The sequence below is a fragment of the Phycodurus eques genome, chromosome 13, assembly GCF_024500275.1.
Source record: "Phycodurus eques isolate BA_2022a chromosome 13, UOR_Pequ_1.1, whole genome shotgun sequence".
Classification (NCBI taxonomy): Eukaryota; Metazoa; Chordata; class Actinopteri; order Syngnathiformes; family Syngnathidae; genus Phycodurus; species Phycodurus eques.
In genome coordinates this window covers 265,030-282,971 of record NC_084537.1, presented here as the reverse complement: position 1 = coordinate 282,971, position 17,942 = coordinate 265,030, and the positions used below count along the sequence as shown (strand labels likewise).

The 17,942-nt window shown below is 42.0% G+C and overlaps 1 protein-coding gene across 2 annotated transcripts in view; it reads right to left on the bottom strand.

The window, feature by feature from the left end:
- Window positions 1–658: 658 nt before the first annotated feature.
- slc44a5a (solute carrier family 44 member 5a) overlaps window positions 659–17,942 on the bottom strand; it is a 33,257-nt gene continuing 15,973 nt past the window's right edge. Inside the window, exons 5-23 of one of the 2 annotated variants that reach the window (XM_061694253.1) lie at window positions 15,427–15,511; window positions 14,550–14,634; window positions 14,258–14,386; window positions 13,915–13,975; window positions 12,495–12,618; window positions 11,099–11,182; window positions 10,258–10,370; window positions 10,016–10,147; window positions 9,098–9,197; window positions 8,908–9,000; window positions 7,653–7,740; window positions 7,153–7,421; window positions 6,045–6,139; window positions 5,835–5,938; window positions 5,681–5,754; window positions 3,009–3,079; window positions 2,827–2,915; window positions 2,498–2,582; window positions 661–1,825 (exon numbers count right to left, since the gene is read on the bottom strand). In XM_061694253.1, coding sequence (XP_061550237.1) covers window positions 1,728–1,825; window positions 2,498–2,582; window positions 2,827–2,915; window positions 3,009–3,079; window positions 5,681–5,754; window positions 5,835–5,938; window positions 6,045–6,139; window positions 7,153–7,421; window positions 7,653–7,740; window positions 8,908–9,000; window positions 9,098–9,197; window positions 10,016–10,147; window positions 10,258–10,370; window positions 11,099–11,182; window positions 12,495–12,618; window positions 13,915–13,975; window positions 14,258–14,386; window positions 14,550–14,634; window positions 15,427–15,511 — 1,979 coding nt within the window. In that variant the 3' untranslated portion in view covers window positions 661–1,727. Of the gene's footprint in view, window positions 1,826–2,497; window positions 2,583–2,826; window positions 2,916–3,008; window positions 3,080–5,680; window positions 5,755–5,834; window positions 5,939–6,044; window positions 6,140–7,152; window positions 7,422–7,652; window positions 7,741–8,907; window positions 9,001–9,097; window positions 9,198–10,015; window positions 10,148–10,257; window positions 10,371–11,098; window positions 11,183–12,494; window positions 12,619–13,914; window positions 13,976–14,257; window positions 14,387–14,549; window positions 14,635–15,426; window positions 15,512–17,942 lie in introns of both variants that reach the window. The other variant, XM_061694254.1, reaches the window with a different exon arrangement.

The window sequence follows — 17,942 nt, the reverse complement described above, 5'->3', positions numbered from 1 at the left end:
CCCTTCACATGCACGTTCACAGCTAGGGACAATGTAGAGTTGTCAATGAACCTAGCGCGCATGTTTTAGGGATGTGGGAGGAAAGCGGAGTACTCGGGGGGGCACGCGGGCACGGGGAGAACATGCAAGCTCCGCACAGGCGGGGCCGGGGAATCGAACCCGGGTCCTCAGAACTGTGAGGCTGACGCTCTAACCAGTCGTCCACCGTGCCGCCGCATATCAAATTCTGAGTTAATGATGATTTGCTAAAAACAATCAAGTGGTATCAGTTTGAACAGGAAAGATCTTGTCTTTGTAGTGTATTCAATTAGATATAGTTGGAGTTTCAGAGTGCCACCTAGTGGGGGAATCTCCCAGTTTTTAAAGCTTCCGTGCGGAATCATTCGAATGTTTTCTTTTCGGCTATTTTTCTACCTTATGACACGGTAGTAGACGTGCTGAAAAGTGTTATTAATTGTGGATTTTATCGTTACAGGTGGTTGAAACCAGTTTAGCCAGATGGTTACCGAAACAACCCGAGGTCTTTACAAACCAAACTATTTTTGCACGCTATGTCAATTTAGTTGAGCCAACGAAACATGCGACTGAAACCTTTTCCAGTCCGTCAAATATTTGCCAGACAAGAATGCGAGAACAAGTGGTTCGTATCACAGCTCAGACCTTCCTGTCTGGAGTTTGCATCTTCTCCCTGTGTCCCAAAGCATGCATGTTAGCTGTACAAACGATTCCAAATTGAATGTGAGTTTGTCTTTTCAGGAAGTGCCCTGTGATTGACTGGCAACCGGTCCTGGGTGTACCCTGCCTTGCCCGAAGTTAGCTGTCGTGGAGTTCAGCTAACCTGTGACCCTGAACAACAGGACAAGATTAGAAAATCGATGGACTTTCAATTGAAGGACAGACAGTCTGTTTGTGTTACAGAGAAATCAACTTTTGTTCAGATTTTTTTTCCGACAAAGAAAACCCCCCAAAATCTAACAATATGAATGAGTCTTAATATCGAGTAAAAATGTAAGCGGCTACGGCCTATGCGTCTTCAACAATGTCACTTCATTCACGCAACAACGAACGGAGTGCATACTCCATTCCGTACGAGCAACTTCTACAAATAGTTCATTGACACAACGATGACCGAGCTTGAAGAAACACTGGGGATCAGGAACTTTCGCACGGCGAACTGATCATTTCGTCAGCAGTCTCGCTATCACCTGAGCTTGAGTACAACAGCATTTGCCATCAGAAGAGGAGCAAGCTGCAGAGGATCGAGGGAGAAGTCAGAATACTTTCTTTCCACTGTCATCATTTTAGAAATGATATTTCTTCACTACAATTAGAATTGTTACACAGGCAGTTTTAAAGTGTTTTAGAGTACAGTTAAAAACAACAAGAGACAATACAAGCGGCCAAAGTACACAACAGAAGTCATTGCAGAAGCGCACGTGATTTCACGGCTGAGTAAACAGAGATCAAAATGGATTGTTTTCGACAGTGTCGTCTAAGTGGTAGTCGTCCAGATTTTGGAATAGATTAAAGCCAGTTGAAAAGTTGAGTTCATGTATTTTGTCTTCAAATTGGCATGTAAGTGTCTCAGACTCAAAAGGAGAGCAAGCTGTGTTTTTTTGCTGTTGTGGGAAACGCGGCATTGGTTTCTGTATGATTTGCGATCCGTTGAGACGTGCAAGCGCGTGACCTATCATCCAAAAGTCTGTTTTTCTCTCACAGTCTTCGATTCACCATGACCGGGAGGATTTCCCCAGAATCCTGCGCAACTCCAGTGACACGAGGAAAGGTTTGTCCGAGCTCCCGTCATTTCTCTCCAAGTCGTCACCTAATTGGTTCATGAATAGGAAAGCAGAGAGAGTAGAGACGAGATGTACGTGTAAACGATAAAAGGAAAGCAATGTAAAAGGAGGCAAAGAGGGAGATGGGGAAAAAACAGGTTAGCGCGAACAACAATAACCTTAAGCACAATTGAAAGCGACAGTGCTGGTCGTAAGAACGTTTGATAATCGTTTGTAATCTGTGGCAACTGTCAAATGTTAGACTTGCGTTTGTGTGCCTTGGGGAAACTGTCTACTTTCTGTCATAGATGGTTCGGTTCTGATTGGAATATTTTGTTCCCGGCATATATTTGTACTTTGTTTCAATGTTTGATTGTTGGGTTATTTCATATTGTTATGCTTGTTTGCTTGATATTGTTGTGTGTGCAGGCTTTTGAGTTTCTTTCCATGCATGCAAATTGAGTGATTGAATGCAGCTGAACACGACATAATGCCTGGAGACTTGGGGACTGGCACTTGTACTCAGGACGGTCGCCTAGGGCGCCATCTGCTGGAGGGGCGCACTGTCAGCGCCCTCCTCCTCGGCAAAAATATTTCAATACGATCATAAAATAATTGGTGACACCCACTTTACGTTGCTGTCTTGAAAATAACAAAGAAAATGACTTGAGATGGACGGCTGAATTAAGAATATTTGAGTATCAAAGTAATGGACTTACAGAAGCAGAGGAAAAATGTGTCAACACACATGGCGTAAACACCGAAGAAACCATGAGCGATCAGATAGGCCCCCGCCACCGTTGTCTGATATGGGGGGGGGGAAAAAAAAAAAACAATGGTCACTTACTGTATTTCTGAGCTTGGAAAAAGGCGGAAGCATACTGTTACGTGGAACATGTTTTTAGGCATCATTATGACTTACACAACTAAACCGAGAGCTGATTAGTTCATACGTGCATCATCTTATTATGGGAGACGAAAAGCAAGAAATATTCTCAAATGTGCTCCAAAAATCAGAAAACTGGAATGAATTGTCTGCTTGTAGTACCATGATAGGAACCTCATAGTAGTTGAGATAAGGCACTTGCTCCTGGAAAAGAGGGATTTTCCTTGAAAACAAGAGTACTGCTAACGCACCTGAAACAGACAAAATGGGTGTTTGAGTTTTGCTCACTGGAAACACGCAAATGGACTGCTGCAACTGCTCTGTAAACGTTAGTTCTTACTTACCAACTCCTCCTGATATCATTACTTTCCCCAAAAACAACAGAAAATCCGTCACTCTGTCCACAATTGCAACCCTGGAGAAGACGGATGGAAATGATGTTCAACATCTGTATGACTGAACATACAAGTGGGGATGGAAAGTATTCAGACCCCCTTAACTCTTTGCTATATTGCAGCCATTTGCTAAAATCATTTAAGTTCATTTTTTTCCACATTTAATGTACACACAGCACCCCGTAGTGACAGAAACAAATGGAATTGTTGACATTTTTGCAGCTTTATTAAAAAAGAAAAACTGAAATATCACACAGCCGTAAGTATTCAGAGCCTTTGCTCAGTATTTAGTCGAAGCAAGCCCCCTTGTGAGCTAATACAGCCATGAGTCTTTTTTGGGAAGGATGCACCAAGTTTGTCACACCTGGATTTGGGGATCCTCTGCCATTCCTCCTTGCAGATCCTCTCCAGTTCCGTCAGGTTGGATGGTGAACGTTGGTGAGCAGCCATTTTCAGGTCTTTCCAGAGATGCTCAATTGGAGCTCAGCCACAGTGATTTTTGTGTTCTTCTTGACCTCTCTCACCAAGGCTCTTCTCACCCAATTGCTAAGTTTTGCCGGACGCCCAGCTCTAGGAAGGGTTCTGGTCGTCCCAAACGTCTTCCATTTCAGGATTATGGAGGCCACGGTGCTCTTAGGAACCTTAAGTGCAGCAGCATTTGCTTTTTAACCTTGGCCAGATCTGTGCCTTGCCACAATTCTGTCTCTGAGCTCTTCAGGCAGTTCCTTTGACCTCACGATTCTCATTTGCTCTGACATGCACTGTGAGCTGTAAGGTCTTCTATAGACAGGGGGTGCGGCTTTCCTAATCAAGTCCAATCAGTATCATCAAACACAGCTGGACTCCAATGAAGGTGGAGAACCATCTCAAGGATGAGCAGAAGAAATGGACAGCACACCTGAATTAAATATGAATATGAATGTCACAGCAAAGGGTCTGAATACTTATGGCTGTGTGATATTTCAGTTTTTCTTTTTTAATAAATCAGGAAAAAAAAATTAAAACAATTCCGGGTTTTTTTTGTCAATATGGAGTGCTGTGTGTAAATCAATGAGGTAGAAAATGAACTTAAATGGTTTTAACAAATGGCTGCAATATAACAAAGAGTGAAATATTTAAGGGGTCTGACAATTTTCCGTACCCACTGTACTTGTATACCTAAATAACAGACATGCATACAGTATATACAGATATACACACACACACACACATATATATATATATATATATATATATATATATATACACACATATATATATATATATATATATATATATATATATATATATATATATATATATATATATATATATATACACACATATATATATATATATATATATATATATATACACAGACATTAAACAGTATGTGTGTATATCTGTATATACTGTATGTATGTCTGTTATATACACAGGGGCTGAAATAAGTATTTAACACATCACCATCCCGTATATTTCCAAAGGTGTTATTGACATGAAATTTTCACCAGATGTTGGGAACAACCCAAGTAATCCAAACATACAAAGAAAGTAGAACAAATAAGCTCAAACGAAGTTCTGTGTAATAATGTGAAATGACACAGGGAAAGGGTATTGAACACGCCAATTGGTATTTATTTCATACTTTGTACAAAAGCCTTTATTTGCAATGACAGCTTTAAGACACCTCCTGTATGGAGAAACTAGTCGCATGCATTGCTCTGGTGTGATTTTGTCCCATTCCTCCACACAACCAGTCTTCAAATCTTGAAGACTATATAATAATATATATATATATATACGGCTTGATAAACTGCTTTGACTGCTGGCGTACTTCAAGTGGACCTTAAAATAAATAACATCTAGGCTCGATCTCTGAACTCCCAAGCATCAAAGACCCCCAGATGTTTTCACCGGACCATTTTTCTTTGAATAGGAACAATTGCTGGGGCAAGGCAACACCCGCTGGCGTTGAGAGGAACTGCAAAGCCGAACAGTGAACTCACATTTGATGTTTAACCAAATAAAATTTCTGTTTTGATATTTTACGAACTCTGCAGAATGATTCCAACTGTATGCCTTGATGTCTGTGTCAGTGTGTCAACTTTATAAGCGCAGCTGCGAGATTTTGAGAACTATTTGTCTTGATTTGACTCCAAGCAGCATGAAATGTGATTTGAACCACAGGCACTTGATTTGCCAAGACACCGACATTCAGAGCCTTGTTAGCACTGAACACTGCGGACACTGCCGGGTCTTTTTTACAATTGTCGTTCGACATAACGCTTACGTTGGGGGTCACCAACGAGATGATGTTGTGATTGACGAGACAGAAGTCGAAGATAAGTTGAGTCAACAGTCTATCTACTAGCTCCTCTCTACTACTTTCAATTTAAACAAAGAACTGTAGTGAGCACCCATCCATCCATTTTCTATACCCCTTATCGTGTCAGGGTCGTGGGGAGCCGGAGCCCATGCCAGCTGACTTCGGGCAAAAGGCAGAATACTCCCTGGACTGGTCGCCAGTCAGTTACAGGGACCATATCGAGACAGACATCCATTCACGCTCACTTCACACTGTCACTGAAAGAGAAGCGAACTCGTGCTCCCTCCATCAAAGTTACGCGAATGATACTGACCTGACCATGTTCCTCATGAGAAGGAAGAATGCCTGTTGAGCTGATTCAAAGAAGTTCTTGCCATAGATTGCCACCTCGTGGAAAATATATCATAAATATTGCATGTCTGCAATGGCAGCATTAGATGCGCAAACACGCAATCTATGAAACTCACCATTATATAAGCGTTTCGATTCATGTAGCGAAGACATTTTTCCAAACACCAGAAACAGCATGTAAGGCAGCACAGTATAAACCTGGACAGGCTGTTGTCAATCCCTGTAAAGACCCAACCACGATCATTAGGGTACAAACAAAAACATTTAAAAACATTTACTAGCTACAGCAGCTAGTGTCACATTGACATTGCGTGTAATATGTAAACCTTTGAGTTTCTTCTCCAAGTATTTCAGTATGATCTGGAAAAGCTGGACAACAGAGAGAATGAGAGCACCAAATGCCAAAGACCCTGTGTGATACCTGAAGAAAACATAGAAGGTCGACAAAATTTCATAATCGCTCCAGTTCCCATGATACAATTTCACATTGGTTTAAGTAGTTGTATTAAAAAAAAACAGTATATTTGCAGGGAATGGAGTTGAGTTTTTAACACTATCCCCAGCAAGAGCAGGAATGCCATGGACAGATTATTACATTTAATTGCTGAGATAATTCTCTTAAGTATTTTGGTGTGGTTGAAATCTTATTGTCAAATAATGCGCTAATCTCTTCCAGTCGGTCCAGTCCAGAGTAAATAATCCAACAAGGATGCTTGGAAAAAAACAGAAGTAGCAATGGCAACGTAAACCACCCTTAAATTATGCCATCATTTTGTAACAAGACTGACCATAGTCCCCGGTCTTGTACCACGTGCGGAGCAGAGACTTAAATTTAGTTTGCATATTTGTTAACCAGTAAGTGAGTACAAACAGATTTTCTTGAAAAATGGAATGGCCGATGCTGCATAAGAACCTATTTAATTTGGTGCGAATAAAAAGGAAATGTGTCTCCTTTCTGTTTGTTCTCAATGGAAACGTTCACAAATTGTGCAATATATCTATTTTTTTCCCATTTCTGATTCAGTGCTCTTACTCCCTCCAACCTATTGTTATTATTCCGGCCTTCCCTGTCTGCGCTTCATGTCTCCATCAGGTCTTGTCAGTTGCGCTTCCCTTGTATCAGCCAGTCAGCTCTCTCCAGCCACTTGCATCTTGTCCTCGTTGTCTCAAGTCTGTCTATATTTGACGCCATCTTGTCTCTGTCATGTGTCCTGTCTTTATGTCACCGATCTTGCTATCAAGTACCTTTGTTTGTCTTTTTGCAATATTATGTTTTTTGAGATTTCCCTGCACTCCTGGCTTGCCTTATTCCCTGCGCCTTGGTCCACCTGCCTTCTTGCCTCCACTTCACCACAAGGACCCATCAGACAACCCCCCACCCCCCCCCCCCCGGCAATTAAAGAAAAGGCTCACGATCTTTTCCATTATTCCGACCTGATTGCCCTGTTGAAGGATGAGAACATCGGACAGGGAGGTACATCCTCGGGCTTCCTCTTGGCCCAGTAGTAGCTGGAAAATGTTCCAGCAAGAGTGCATTGCTGCAGGGCCAAGATGAAGTTAACCAGCCAGAGAAAGATCAGCAAGTTGGAAATTTGTAGTAGCAACATGTAACGGTGGTAGGGCGTCTCTCCGCCATAGAATGCAAACAGGCACTGAGAACCCAGACAGGACGTTTCTTTGGATATGTTGCTTCTGTTGAAAGTCTGCGATGTCAGGGAACGAGAACAAAATAATTCTGTTACCACCAAGAATTGAAAAAATAAAAAACAGGATGTTTTTGTGTTGTTTTAATATTCTCATGTAGTAGTAAAAATACATTTGAATCCAACATGTATCGAACATTCTCATGAAATGGGAAAAAGAAATGCCAGTTTCTAACAGGAATTGGTTTAAAATGATGTCTGAACTGACAACTGAAAACGATATACTTTTACCTCGGGGTTGCAAGTGCTGTTGGAATAAGGACAGCTCACATCAGGGGACATCACTTTATAGATGGTGTCATCTGAGGATGCTAAGTAACTGGTTTACAGTGTCAGTTAAAGACATATCAACTGATTGGCATGTATTTCCACTGAGTAAATCTAAACAAAAGACAACGTACCTCGCATTTTGCCCAAGCAAACGGCTATGTCACTTGATATGTCACGCTTGTGTTCAAATGTACATTCTGCTGTCGTTTAGGAGATATTGACTGCAGTTTTGTGCAGTAATATTAGTCACTGCAGTATGTCGCTAACTATTGATTTAGGGGCTCCCAGTAAAGGTTGCAGACAATCTTCGAGTGTTGGAGATTTTGGCTTCTTTTTTCGAGAGCTGGTTCTTCAGGCCCTGGCTACGTGTAAACTGAATGACTCACTTTAAAAAATCCATTACATGTCCAACATGCCTTATTAGTTTGCATTAGTAATTCACTTATTCACAGTGCTATGGGGAGAAAAATAGAAAGAAGCAAAGCTCAGCAAATGTATTTATATAGCGCATTTTATAACACATTGTAACTCAATGTGTTTTAGATGAGCAAAAGCATTCAAAAACAGAAAAAAATGCTTATAAACATTTAAAACAAAGAGAAAAATAATGTGGCAATTAAAACAGCGTACAGGGTTCATATTCCATTAGCATTTTCTTCATGTATTCAGGACCTAAAGCATTTAGTGTTTTTTGTTTGTTTGTTTTACCAGTAGCAGAACTTTAAAATCTATTCTAGAGCTGAATGGGAGCCAGTGTGGAGACTTTAGAATTGGAGTTATATTCTTTGAGCTCTTTGTTCTAGTCAGAAACCGAACTGCAGCATTCTGAATGAGCTGCAGCTGTTTAATGCTCTTTTGGGGGAGTCAGTCAGAAGACCATTACAATAGTCAAGTCTACTTGACCTAAAAGCATGGATGAGCTTCTCCTGGTCTGCTTGGCACATGCAAGCCTTCACTCTGGATGTGTTCTTCAGATGGTAGAAGACAGTTTTAGTAATTGATTTGATATGACTGTTGAAAGTCAGGTCGGAATCTATCAATACACCAAGGTTTCTGACTTGCCAGGGAGGCGTCCGGGAGGCATCCGAATCAGATGCCCCAACCACCTCATCTGCCTCCTCTCAATGTGGAGGAGCAGCGGCTCTACTCTGAAAACGGCATTTGCAAGTTTAATGTGAAGGTCTTCTGTATCATCTTTGACCCTTCTCAAGGATACACAGCAGTAACAGCCCAGTAGGAAAGACAAACAGTCAGCAAAATCAATGTTAAGATTGGGTACAAGAGGGTTGACATGATGTGACCGATGGCTCTGCAAAAGAGACAAAGCAAATGAATGAAAACACATCCATCCCATTGCTGTGTGTCTTTGAACACATACAACAGTACTGTGATTAAGATGGACATACTTGCTGGCCTCTCTGAGCAGGGCAATGGCCAACTTGATCCTCCTCCTCATGATGACAATTATCAACAAGATGGAAACCTCTGTCACTCCGAGAGATGCCACTGAGATTGGCAAAGCCACAATAGACATGACACTAAAATGTGTGCTCATTCCTTCTTTTTGTTAATTGGGTTGTAATTTAGTTTGAATATTGCACGCATGTCAGAATTGAACTTAATACCTAGAGCAGAGGTCGGCAACTCGAGGCTAACAGATGACGTTTGTCAAGGCACGCTAATGAGCCGGGCTGCTACGGCGCAATGGCGGGGCAAAAAAAGAAAAAAAGAAAAAAGGATGCAACAGTGCTCACTCCACTTCCTTGTTACACTATTTAAGCATCTGATCGGCCGCAGAACCCATGTAACGTGTGACGACATCACAAGCAATACAGTGGTCGGCTGACTTGCCCACGTGAACCCAATTGTGGCGTTCGACGCGGAAGTAATGTCTACAATAATATGGCGCCTCCGCCGGCTGTCGATGCTTACAAAACAAAATAGTGGCAACGACCGCTGTGAATTGCAGGACACATCGGCACTTTGAACGCACCTTGCCTGTCTGAACGTCGCTTTGCAATCCATCAGGCGAAGAAGAAGTGCCCCGAAATGGCTATTTTGAGAGGTATTCTTTTTTTCTTCTCAATGAAAGAGGCCAAGTCTCGCCCCCGCTCTAAACTGCTCTCAGGTTAAAATATTGTATTAAGCTTAAATAGTAGTAGATAAAAATAACCTTGCTTGCTGTGTGTTTCAGGACAACATCCCAACATATCTGTAACTCACTCTGACACGGTTACGGTCGACGATTACAGAAGGGGACGAGAGAAGAAAATAAAATGTAAATACAATGACGAAAGGTGTAAAAGGAAAAAGAGAAGACTTACATAAAATGATCCAAGTTTCTCTGAGCTGTAGATAGACTTTGAGATCTGTCTGCAGTCCAACTTCCGCAAGGGATACATCATAACCTTGATTGTGCCCCCGTGTGGTTAACACCACGGAGCAGTAGCACATAGCTACAATTGTGCATACATATTGAATGAGTTGTTGAACGCCACTCTGAGGTTACAACATGAATACTAATAGACAGCGTAGATGAATAGATGCGCAGAGATGAAAAACCTACCAGATGCCACCAGGAGCATGACGGCGATGATGGTAATCCACAACATCAGCCCAGCTGTGAATCTCAGCAGCACGATAAAGATGAGACTAAACAGCAAGGATATCAGCAGACCTCTGAAATAAAGGAAACAACATGAAATGATTATCCAATGATAAGGGGAATCATCCAAGCTCTCCGTTCTTGAGAAGCACAGGCCCTCGGAGTTACAAGTAATCAGTCAAGTAACTAAGTTACTCTTTCAAGGTAACTGTGGCAACACTGCAGGCCAGGTAACCAATTTACAACCCCAGCTTTTTTGGAACGCGTTACAGCCGTCAAATTCTAAATCAATGATTATTTGCTAGAAACAATCCAGTTGATCGGTTTGAACATGAAATATCTTTTCTTTGTAATGTATTCAATTCAGTAAAAGTTGAGCATGATTTGAAAATCATTGTATTCTGTTTTTATACATGTTTAACGCAACGTCCCAACTTCATTGGAATTGGGGCTGTACACCGGGAACGGGAGGAGCTGCTTAAAAGTACAGTATAGAGTATATTTCTTGCCCAGGGGCATAACGGCGACATGCGCTCGGGCTCGTTATACGAACAAGGTTGCTTCCTCCTCCCCTGTGTGCCACGCCACGCCATATGTACAGTATGTTACAAGAGCACCGGCTCTTCTAACATTGACGTTTTTACAAAACATGCGTCACAACTCACCAGTGCCAATGTGCCACACTCGGCGGCAAGATTTATCGAGCTATTTGGCCCCCGGTAGGTAAAGACCTTCCAGACGTTACAGAGAAACTATCCAGTCCAACTATGCAATGTGTGCAAACGTGTGTGCTTGTAGTTACACAACGATCCAAGGCCATGATTTAGCATAATCTTCCGCTATCTTCACTCCCAGCGCCCGAGTATCCACGAGTCCTCTTATTCCTCTGCAAAGATGAGAAGGCATTTATAACAATTAAATTCTTATTTTCATAGAAACAAATGCAAACACCTAGATTATAATCCATTGTATTCATCATTATTATGCTTCCAATTTCCAGTGTATGAATCCAAATTCTCTTTACATTTGAGTTTAACACATTTTATTTGTCGGTGGAAAATGCAAAGGTATGCATGCATGTAATAAGCTCTCCATTTCCAAGCAATCGAATAGAATATCATTAGTTTTGCTAAAATCCCTATAATATCATTTTTAAAAAGCAAAATTTCAACATTTATATTAATATAATATATTAATATATATATATATATATAATATTAATATATATATATATATATTACATTAATAATAGCAATATTATATGCATGCAATATTATTGCTACTGTCACACTCCTCAGAAGGGCCGCTTGTAAAAGAAGCAAAAAAAAAAAGAATAAAAAATAACTGAAGCCATGCGTTTGTGTTAGTTTTCATGGAAAAGGCATATGAAGCCTAAAAAAAAAAAATCATATATATCCAAAAATGTAGCCTCTTCAGAAATCATGTTGCAAATGATGAAACTTCATTTCAAACACCTGACGGTAAAGACATTTTGCATTAAACGTTTGAAAAATATGGCTTTGGAATCATTTTTATATCGAAACAATTATGACCATTTGATGGATAACCACTACCAATAATTCACATGCTCATATCGCTAAAATTAATTGCTTTTCAAAAGGGCCATGTCTTTACCATTATTGATCAAAGGATATGAAAATTGCCGTGATGCGTGTTGTTGTTGACTTGGTTTTGATTCGATTTCGTTTTTGTTTGATGTCATGTCACGTTTTCCCTGTGCCCCTTGTCGATGTTCATGTCTTGTCTTGATCTTGATCTTGTTCGGTTTTGGTTTGGACCTGTTCCCCTTCGCCCTTTTCCTCGTCTCCCAGTCAGCTCCCTCAGCCACTCGTGTCTTGTCAAGGTGTGCCTTGTTGTCTCGTCAGTTTGCTTGTAATTCAGTTCCCTGTTTTCTGTCGGTCTGTGTCGGATCACTTTCCTTACACGTCATGTCACGCCACTTTCCCCTGTTTGTTTTGGAGCGGTGAATGTTTAGTTTGTTACTTTGAATCTTGTTTTTATTGTGAGTTCTTTCTTTCTTTATTTTTAAATGACATAATAATAACTCGGAACACATTGCAAATTGATTTGAAGCCATAGTTCAAAAAGTATAACTTAATTTCAAGAAAACGAAATGTGAAATGAAAAATATCTTATGTAAAAGGACACAAAACCAAAACAAAGTGTCAATAGAGTACTTGGCAGCATCTTGGAGTTCAGTGACGTGGCGTGGCGTTTCAAGAGCGTCTTTGAACCTTGTCTTGTTTGCCACTGTCACAGTCCCATTCAGAGTGATGACATCTGGTAGACATCTCTGAAGAACTGATGCCCGCCCCATCCCCCCCGCAAACACACAAGCACACACGTAATGCAATGTCATGTTATGTAATTTAACGTCACAAAACATAATTGGTGGGACTTCTTGAGAATAAGGTTTCATATTTCAACAATTAAAGGTCAGAGGACAAAGATGTTAACCATTTTCCATTTCAAAGTGATTATACGGCAGTTAAATCGATAAATATGGTTCAGAATGCGCCTTCTGCTTTTCGCATCTAGCGCCGTCCGGTCTCCGGCTCGATCCGGCGCTGTGACGTAACACTAGCCAAACAGCCTGTCCGTTCGGCGTTGCGTGCTATTGTTCCATGCTGTTGTTCCCCGTCCTTGGATAGATGTTGATTTCACAATGGTTTATTGTGTGGCATTTGGTTGTACGAATGGTTTTTTTGCCTTTGCAAGTGAAAAAGGAATACGTGACCAGTGGATAAGGAAATTCAATCGACGGGAAGAAACGTGGTCAGATATGCGTTCCAAACTCTGTGGAGATCACTTCGAACTGCCGTGTTTTGAGAAAGACTTAGCAGAAAGCATTGGATACACAGGTGTAGTTAGGCAGAGGCTGAAACCAGCCGCGAGACCAACTATTTTTCCTACGGCCGTCGAGACCTCCACCGCCAGCCAGCAAGGGACCTACATATATAATAGCAAGAGAACTACATATATATGAATATATAATGCGTATAGTCGGGCTCACAAATAATTGCACCCCTGGGGTGCAATTATTTCTAGCCGTGACTGTATAAGACTTTAACTGTCTGACCCCATGCGCATGCCTGTTATATTTTATTCATGACTCTATGTTGCTATCGACACGCGAGGATGCCGGAGCAAGTCAATTCTCGATTTATGGGATGCGCAAACATAGCAGTCTGTATTTCGAGTCCGCCCTGCGTGGTGTTGTGTCGTCTCTTGTGCAGGCAGTGCCGTCCTGCTCAGCTCAAACGTACGGTTTGACGATGCCGAGTTGAGCTGGGTGCTCCTCCTCCTCATCTTCCAACACGTTGCTCGCCATTGCGTATCGAGTGGCGCGCGCCGTGTTTGCCAATTGCAACGTCACTTCCGGTCGCCTTTGCGGTCGCTGGATAGAGTAACCCGAGCTCCGAGTATGTTCGGGGAGTGCTCGATACGCATAATAAAATCTCATTTTTAGCTAAACTATAGTTGACATCTTGCTGGAAACGATGTGCATGTATTACATAACATATAAACAAGGCAAATATGAATTTTAACTGACCCCATAACATCTTTGTCCTCTGACCTTTAAAGCGTCATCCTTACATGGTCTACTTGGCACAATCATCGAGGGACAATCCTCATCTCGTAGAACCTGAGATACGGGCTGGCAAAACCCGAAAAGAGACACGAAGGAATGAAAATGTTAAAAAGTGTATGATATGATTCAGAATGTTCTTCAGTGTTCATAAATTGGTGAAAGCTACATTCTCCTTGAAAAATGTGGAAGTACGATTTCATTTGTGAAGACCTTTGGTGAAGGAACTCATTTGGACATTTGAAGTCACAGGAATGAGAGCCACACTTAGTAAAACTAACCTGAATATAAAAGTCAGACAAAATGTATAGGAACTTAAATTGAACATAGATGATGTATCATAACTGGTACCTTGCCAGGGTTATTGAAGCCATGTTTGCAGAACTGTCTGTAATACCGCCAGGAAGTGTTGCTGAGTTTGTGCTCCAGCTGCATCTCAGTATAAGTAGCAAATCTGTCAGGGCACTTTGATACACAGATCTGGAAAAACAGGACATCTTACCCACATGAACAAATTGGGGGGGGGGGGGGGGCAACATATATATATGTGTCGATATATGTATATATACACCACCATACACCCTAGCACATCTTGGACATTGATTGAATATTTTGCCATCTGTAAGAGTTGTTTTGTTATTACCTGAGTTGTTGGGCACTGTAGATGAATTAGAATAGAAGGATTGGCGCATTTTAAGATGTTGAAATAGAAGAGAATGGGCCTCTTCCTGAAAAAAGATCCAATATAAGTTATTAAGCTTACGTTCACCAACACACTCAAAAGTCAGTTAATTAGTTCATTATTTTGTCATGTCCAAGAAATCTGCTTGATTTATTGTATTTTGTCTCGTGTCTGTTTTGGGTTTGATTTTGTAACCGTCTCTCCATGAGTTTTAGATGACGTTACCAGCCCTTGTGTTTCCTTCCAGTTTGATTGTCTTCCCCAAAGATATAAATGGGTAGATACGACACACCCCTTTTTACCTGAGTGCCTACTGGGATGCTAAACTGGGGAGGTTATCAGCACATTCCATGTGTATGGATGGCAAGAAAGCCAAAATAACAAGGATGCCACCACATTGTCCTTCATACTGTTGCACACAACGCTGTCCAATCGCAACAAGAGAGCATGAATTGGAGACTCTAAATTGCCCGTAGGTGTGAATGTGAGTGCGAATGGTTGTTTGTTTGTATGTGCCCTGCGATTGGCTGGCAACCAGTTCAGGGTCTACCCCGCCTCCTGCCCGATGATAGCTGGGATAGGCTCCAGCATTCCCGTGACCCTTGTGAGGATAAGCTGCTCACAAAATGGATGGATGGATGGATGGATGGATGTATTTGGGTCAACATGCCATTTACACTAATCTTGCAACCGATTAACAAATCATCATTACAGTCACTTTGTATGGATTTGCACCATCAAAACATGAAAACCAAACTATTCAACTAGATTGTTCGTGATCATTTCTGGGGGAATGTAAAGGCGTTTGATGTGTCGAGGTGACTCATGAATGACTCACTCATTGGAGGTTCCTTTCTGACCACAAAACTCGCCGTAGCTGTTTGTTGGATGGAGCACCTTCCTGGGGTCACCATGTAACCAGGCTGGATAAACAGAGCAATTATTTCACATAAATGGAAACGCAGACACTATGAGCATACTATTAGTTTCTTCTCAATTGGTTGGGTTCATCTCTTGAAACTGAGATGACATTCTCAAAAAAACATGGCCAAATCTCCAAACCACCTCGCAATTGTTCACTAGACACTACAGAAATAAATGTGATCATTTTTTTCATCCAATTTCTAATGACAAAGTACATGATTAGTATGGCCTTTCTGTCAAAATCTTATTGATTGCCTATGACGTCAACTCCCGGCACGTTGCCAGCGCACGTGCCCGATGCCGTCGCCTCGAGGGACATCCGTATCCATTGACGTCACATCCGGTAGCATGTGAAAAACAAAATGACGTCACAACCGGCGTCATGGCGTCCACTGGGCAAAATGTTGGGGGTCATAGAGTGAAGAAATTCCAAATCAGTGAGCGTTCAGTTCCATGTAACGACCCGCCCTCTATCTGATGCCATGCTTGGCGGTTACTTACACTGGGTTCTACTTATATTTCAATAATCACTTTACGGTGCATAAATGTCTACATTGCTGAGATAAAGTTACCTAGAAGGCATAGTCTGACAAAAATTAAAAACATGAATCCTGGAGGGGTTGCATATGTAACTTAAAAATAAAAAAATCAGCCTACATTCAGGAGGATTGTCCCGAAGACATCTCCAGACATGTTCTTGCCATGTCAGCCTATCTCCTGCATCCTCCTCTCTAACATCAACTGCCCTCATGTCTTCCCTCGCGACATCCATAAACCTTCTCTTTGGTCTTCCTTGAGTTCTCTTGCCTGGCAGCTCCCTCCTCATCACCCTTCTACCAATATACTCACTCTCTTTCCTCTGGACGTATCCAAACCATCCAGATCGATCGATAGATAGATATTTTCTTTGCTAAATACTCTTTGATACAGATTTTTTTTTTCATTTAGGTGTATGAATCTTCATCAAATAATGCAACATGCCTAGACTTGTTCTTGATAAGAGCCTCAGAAATGGCCAAATGGAATGTAAAACTGTTTTCGGTTTCGCTATATGAATGATCACTAAATGATGCAACATCTGGACATGTTCTTGATCATGTACTCTTTTCACAAAAAGGCTCACTGCTATGGAATTTTTTTCAGACTGATAGACCGCTCAGCGCTTTGCACAACCCACGTCCTGTGGTGAGTTGGAGGAAAAAACACATTTTCGTGGCGAAACACTCCTTGATTTTCTAACATGTCGGCCACCCGATGTCACGTATACATGCCACGTGAGTGTCCCATTCATTGCAGGTGCGGGGTTGTGACCTTGGGAAGACATGGACATGACCTGGGAAATATGCGTATGCGTTAAACCTTTGCAGATGCCTTGGCATGGCTCCCGGGGCAGGGCATGGTCGTAAGTGACATTATTTAGCGGAATTTTAGAAATAATTCATTTTCTTTGCAGATGGTGGGGTTGTGACCTTGGGCATGACCTGGGAAATATGCTTTGGCGTTCATCCTTTGCAGCTGCCTTGGCAAAGTCTGCGGGGCACGGTCACACGCACCATAGGTGCGAGGCATGGCCACAAGGGACATGTTTCACAGGTATGATCACAAATGACATTTATTGTTGCCGGCATGACCGTGAGTGACACCCATTGTTTTCTTTTGTTCCTACAGGCATTGGTTTGGGTCCCAGGTGTATGCTGCAAAGATGCAACATCAATGCTGGGATGTGACATCATGACGGTTGCGATGTCATTTTGTTTTCACATGCTACCGGATGTGACGTAAATGGATACGGCTGTCCCAAGAGGTGACGTCAACAGGCACGTGCGCTGGCAACGTGCCGGGAGGTGACATCATCGGTGCACCGGATATGCTCCCCGCAACCCGAGGTGTCACAGTGACTCCCCTGCGACTTGCTGAACTCCTTTCTTCCAAGCGGCTCTGCTTTGAGACTACTATGAAGAGGACGTCTGGCGTACTTCAAGTGGACCTTAAAATAATTAACATCTACGCTAGAACTCTGAACTCCCAAGCATCAAAGGCCCCCAGATGTTTTCACCGGCCCATTTGTCTTTGAATAGGAACAATTGTTGGGACAAGGCAACACCCGCTGGCGTTGAGAGGAACTGCAATGCTGAACCGGGGACATTTGATGCTTAACCAAAGATATTTTTCAGATATATTTGATATTTTACGAGGCGGCACGGTTAGCACATCTGCCTCACAGTTCTCAGGACTGGGGTTCAAATCCCGGCCCCACCTGTGTGGAGTTTGCATGTTCTCCCCGTCCCTGCTTGGCTTTTCTCCGGGTACTCCGGTTTCCTCACTCATTCCAAAAAAATGCGTGGTAGGTTGACTGAAGACTCTAAATTGCCCGTAGGTATGAATGTGAGTGCGAATGGTTGTTTGTTTATGCGATTGGCTGGCGACCAG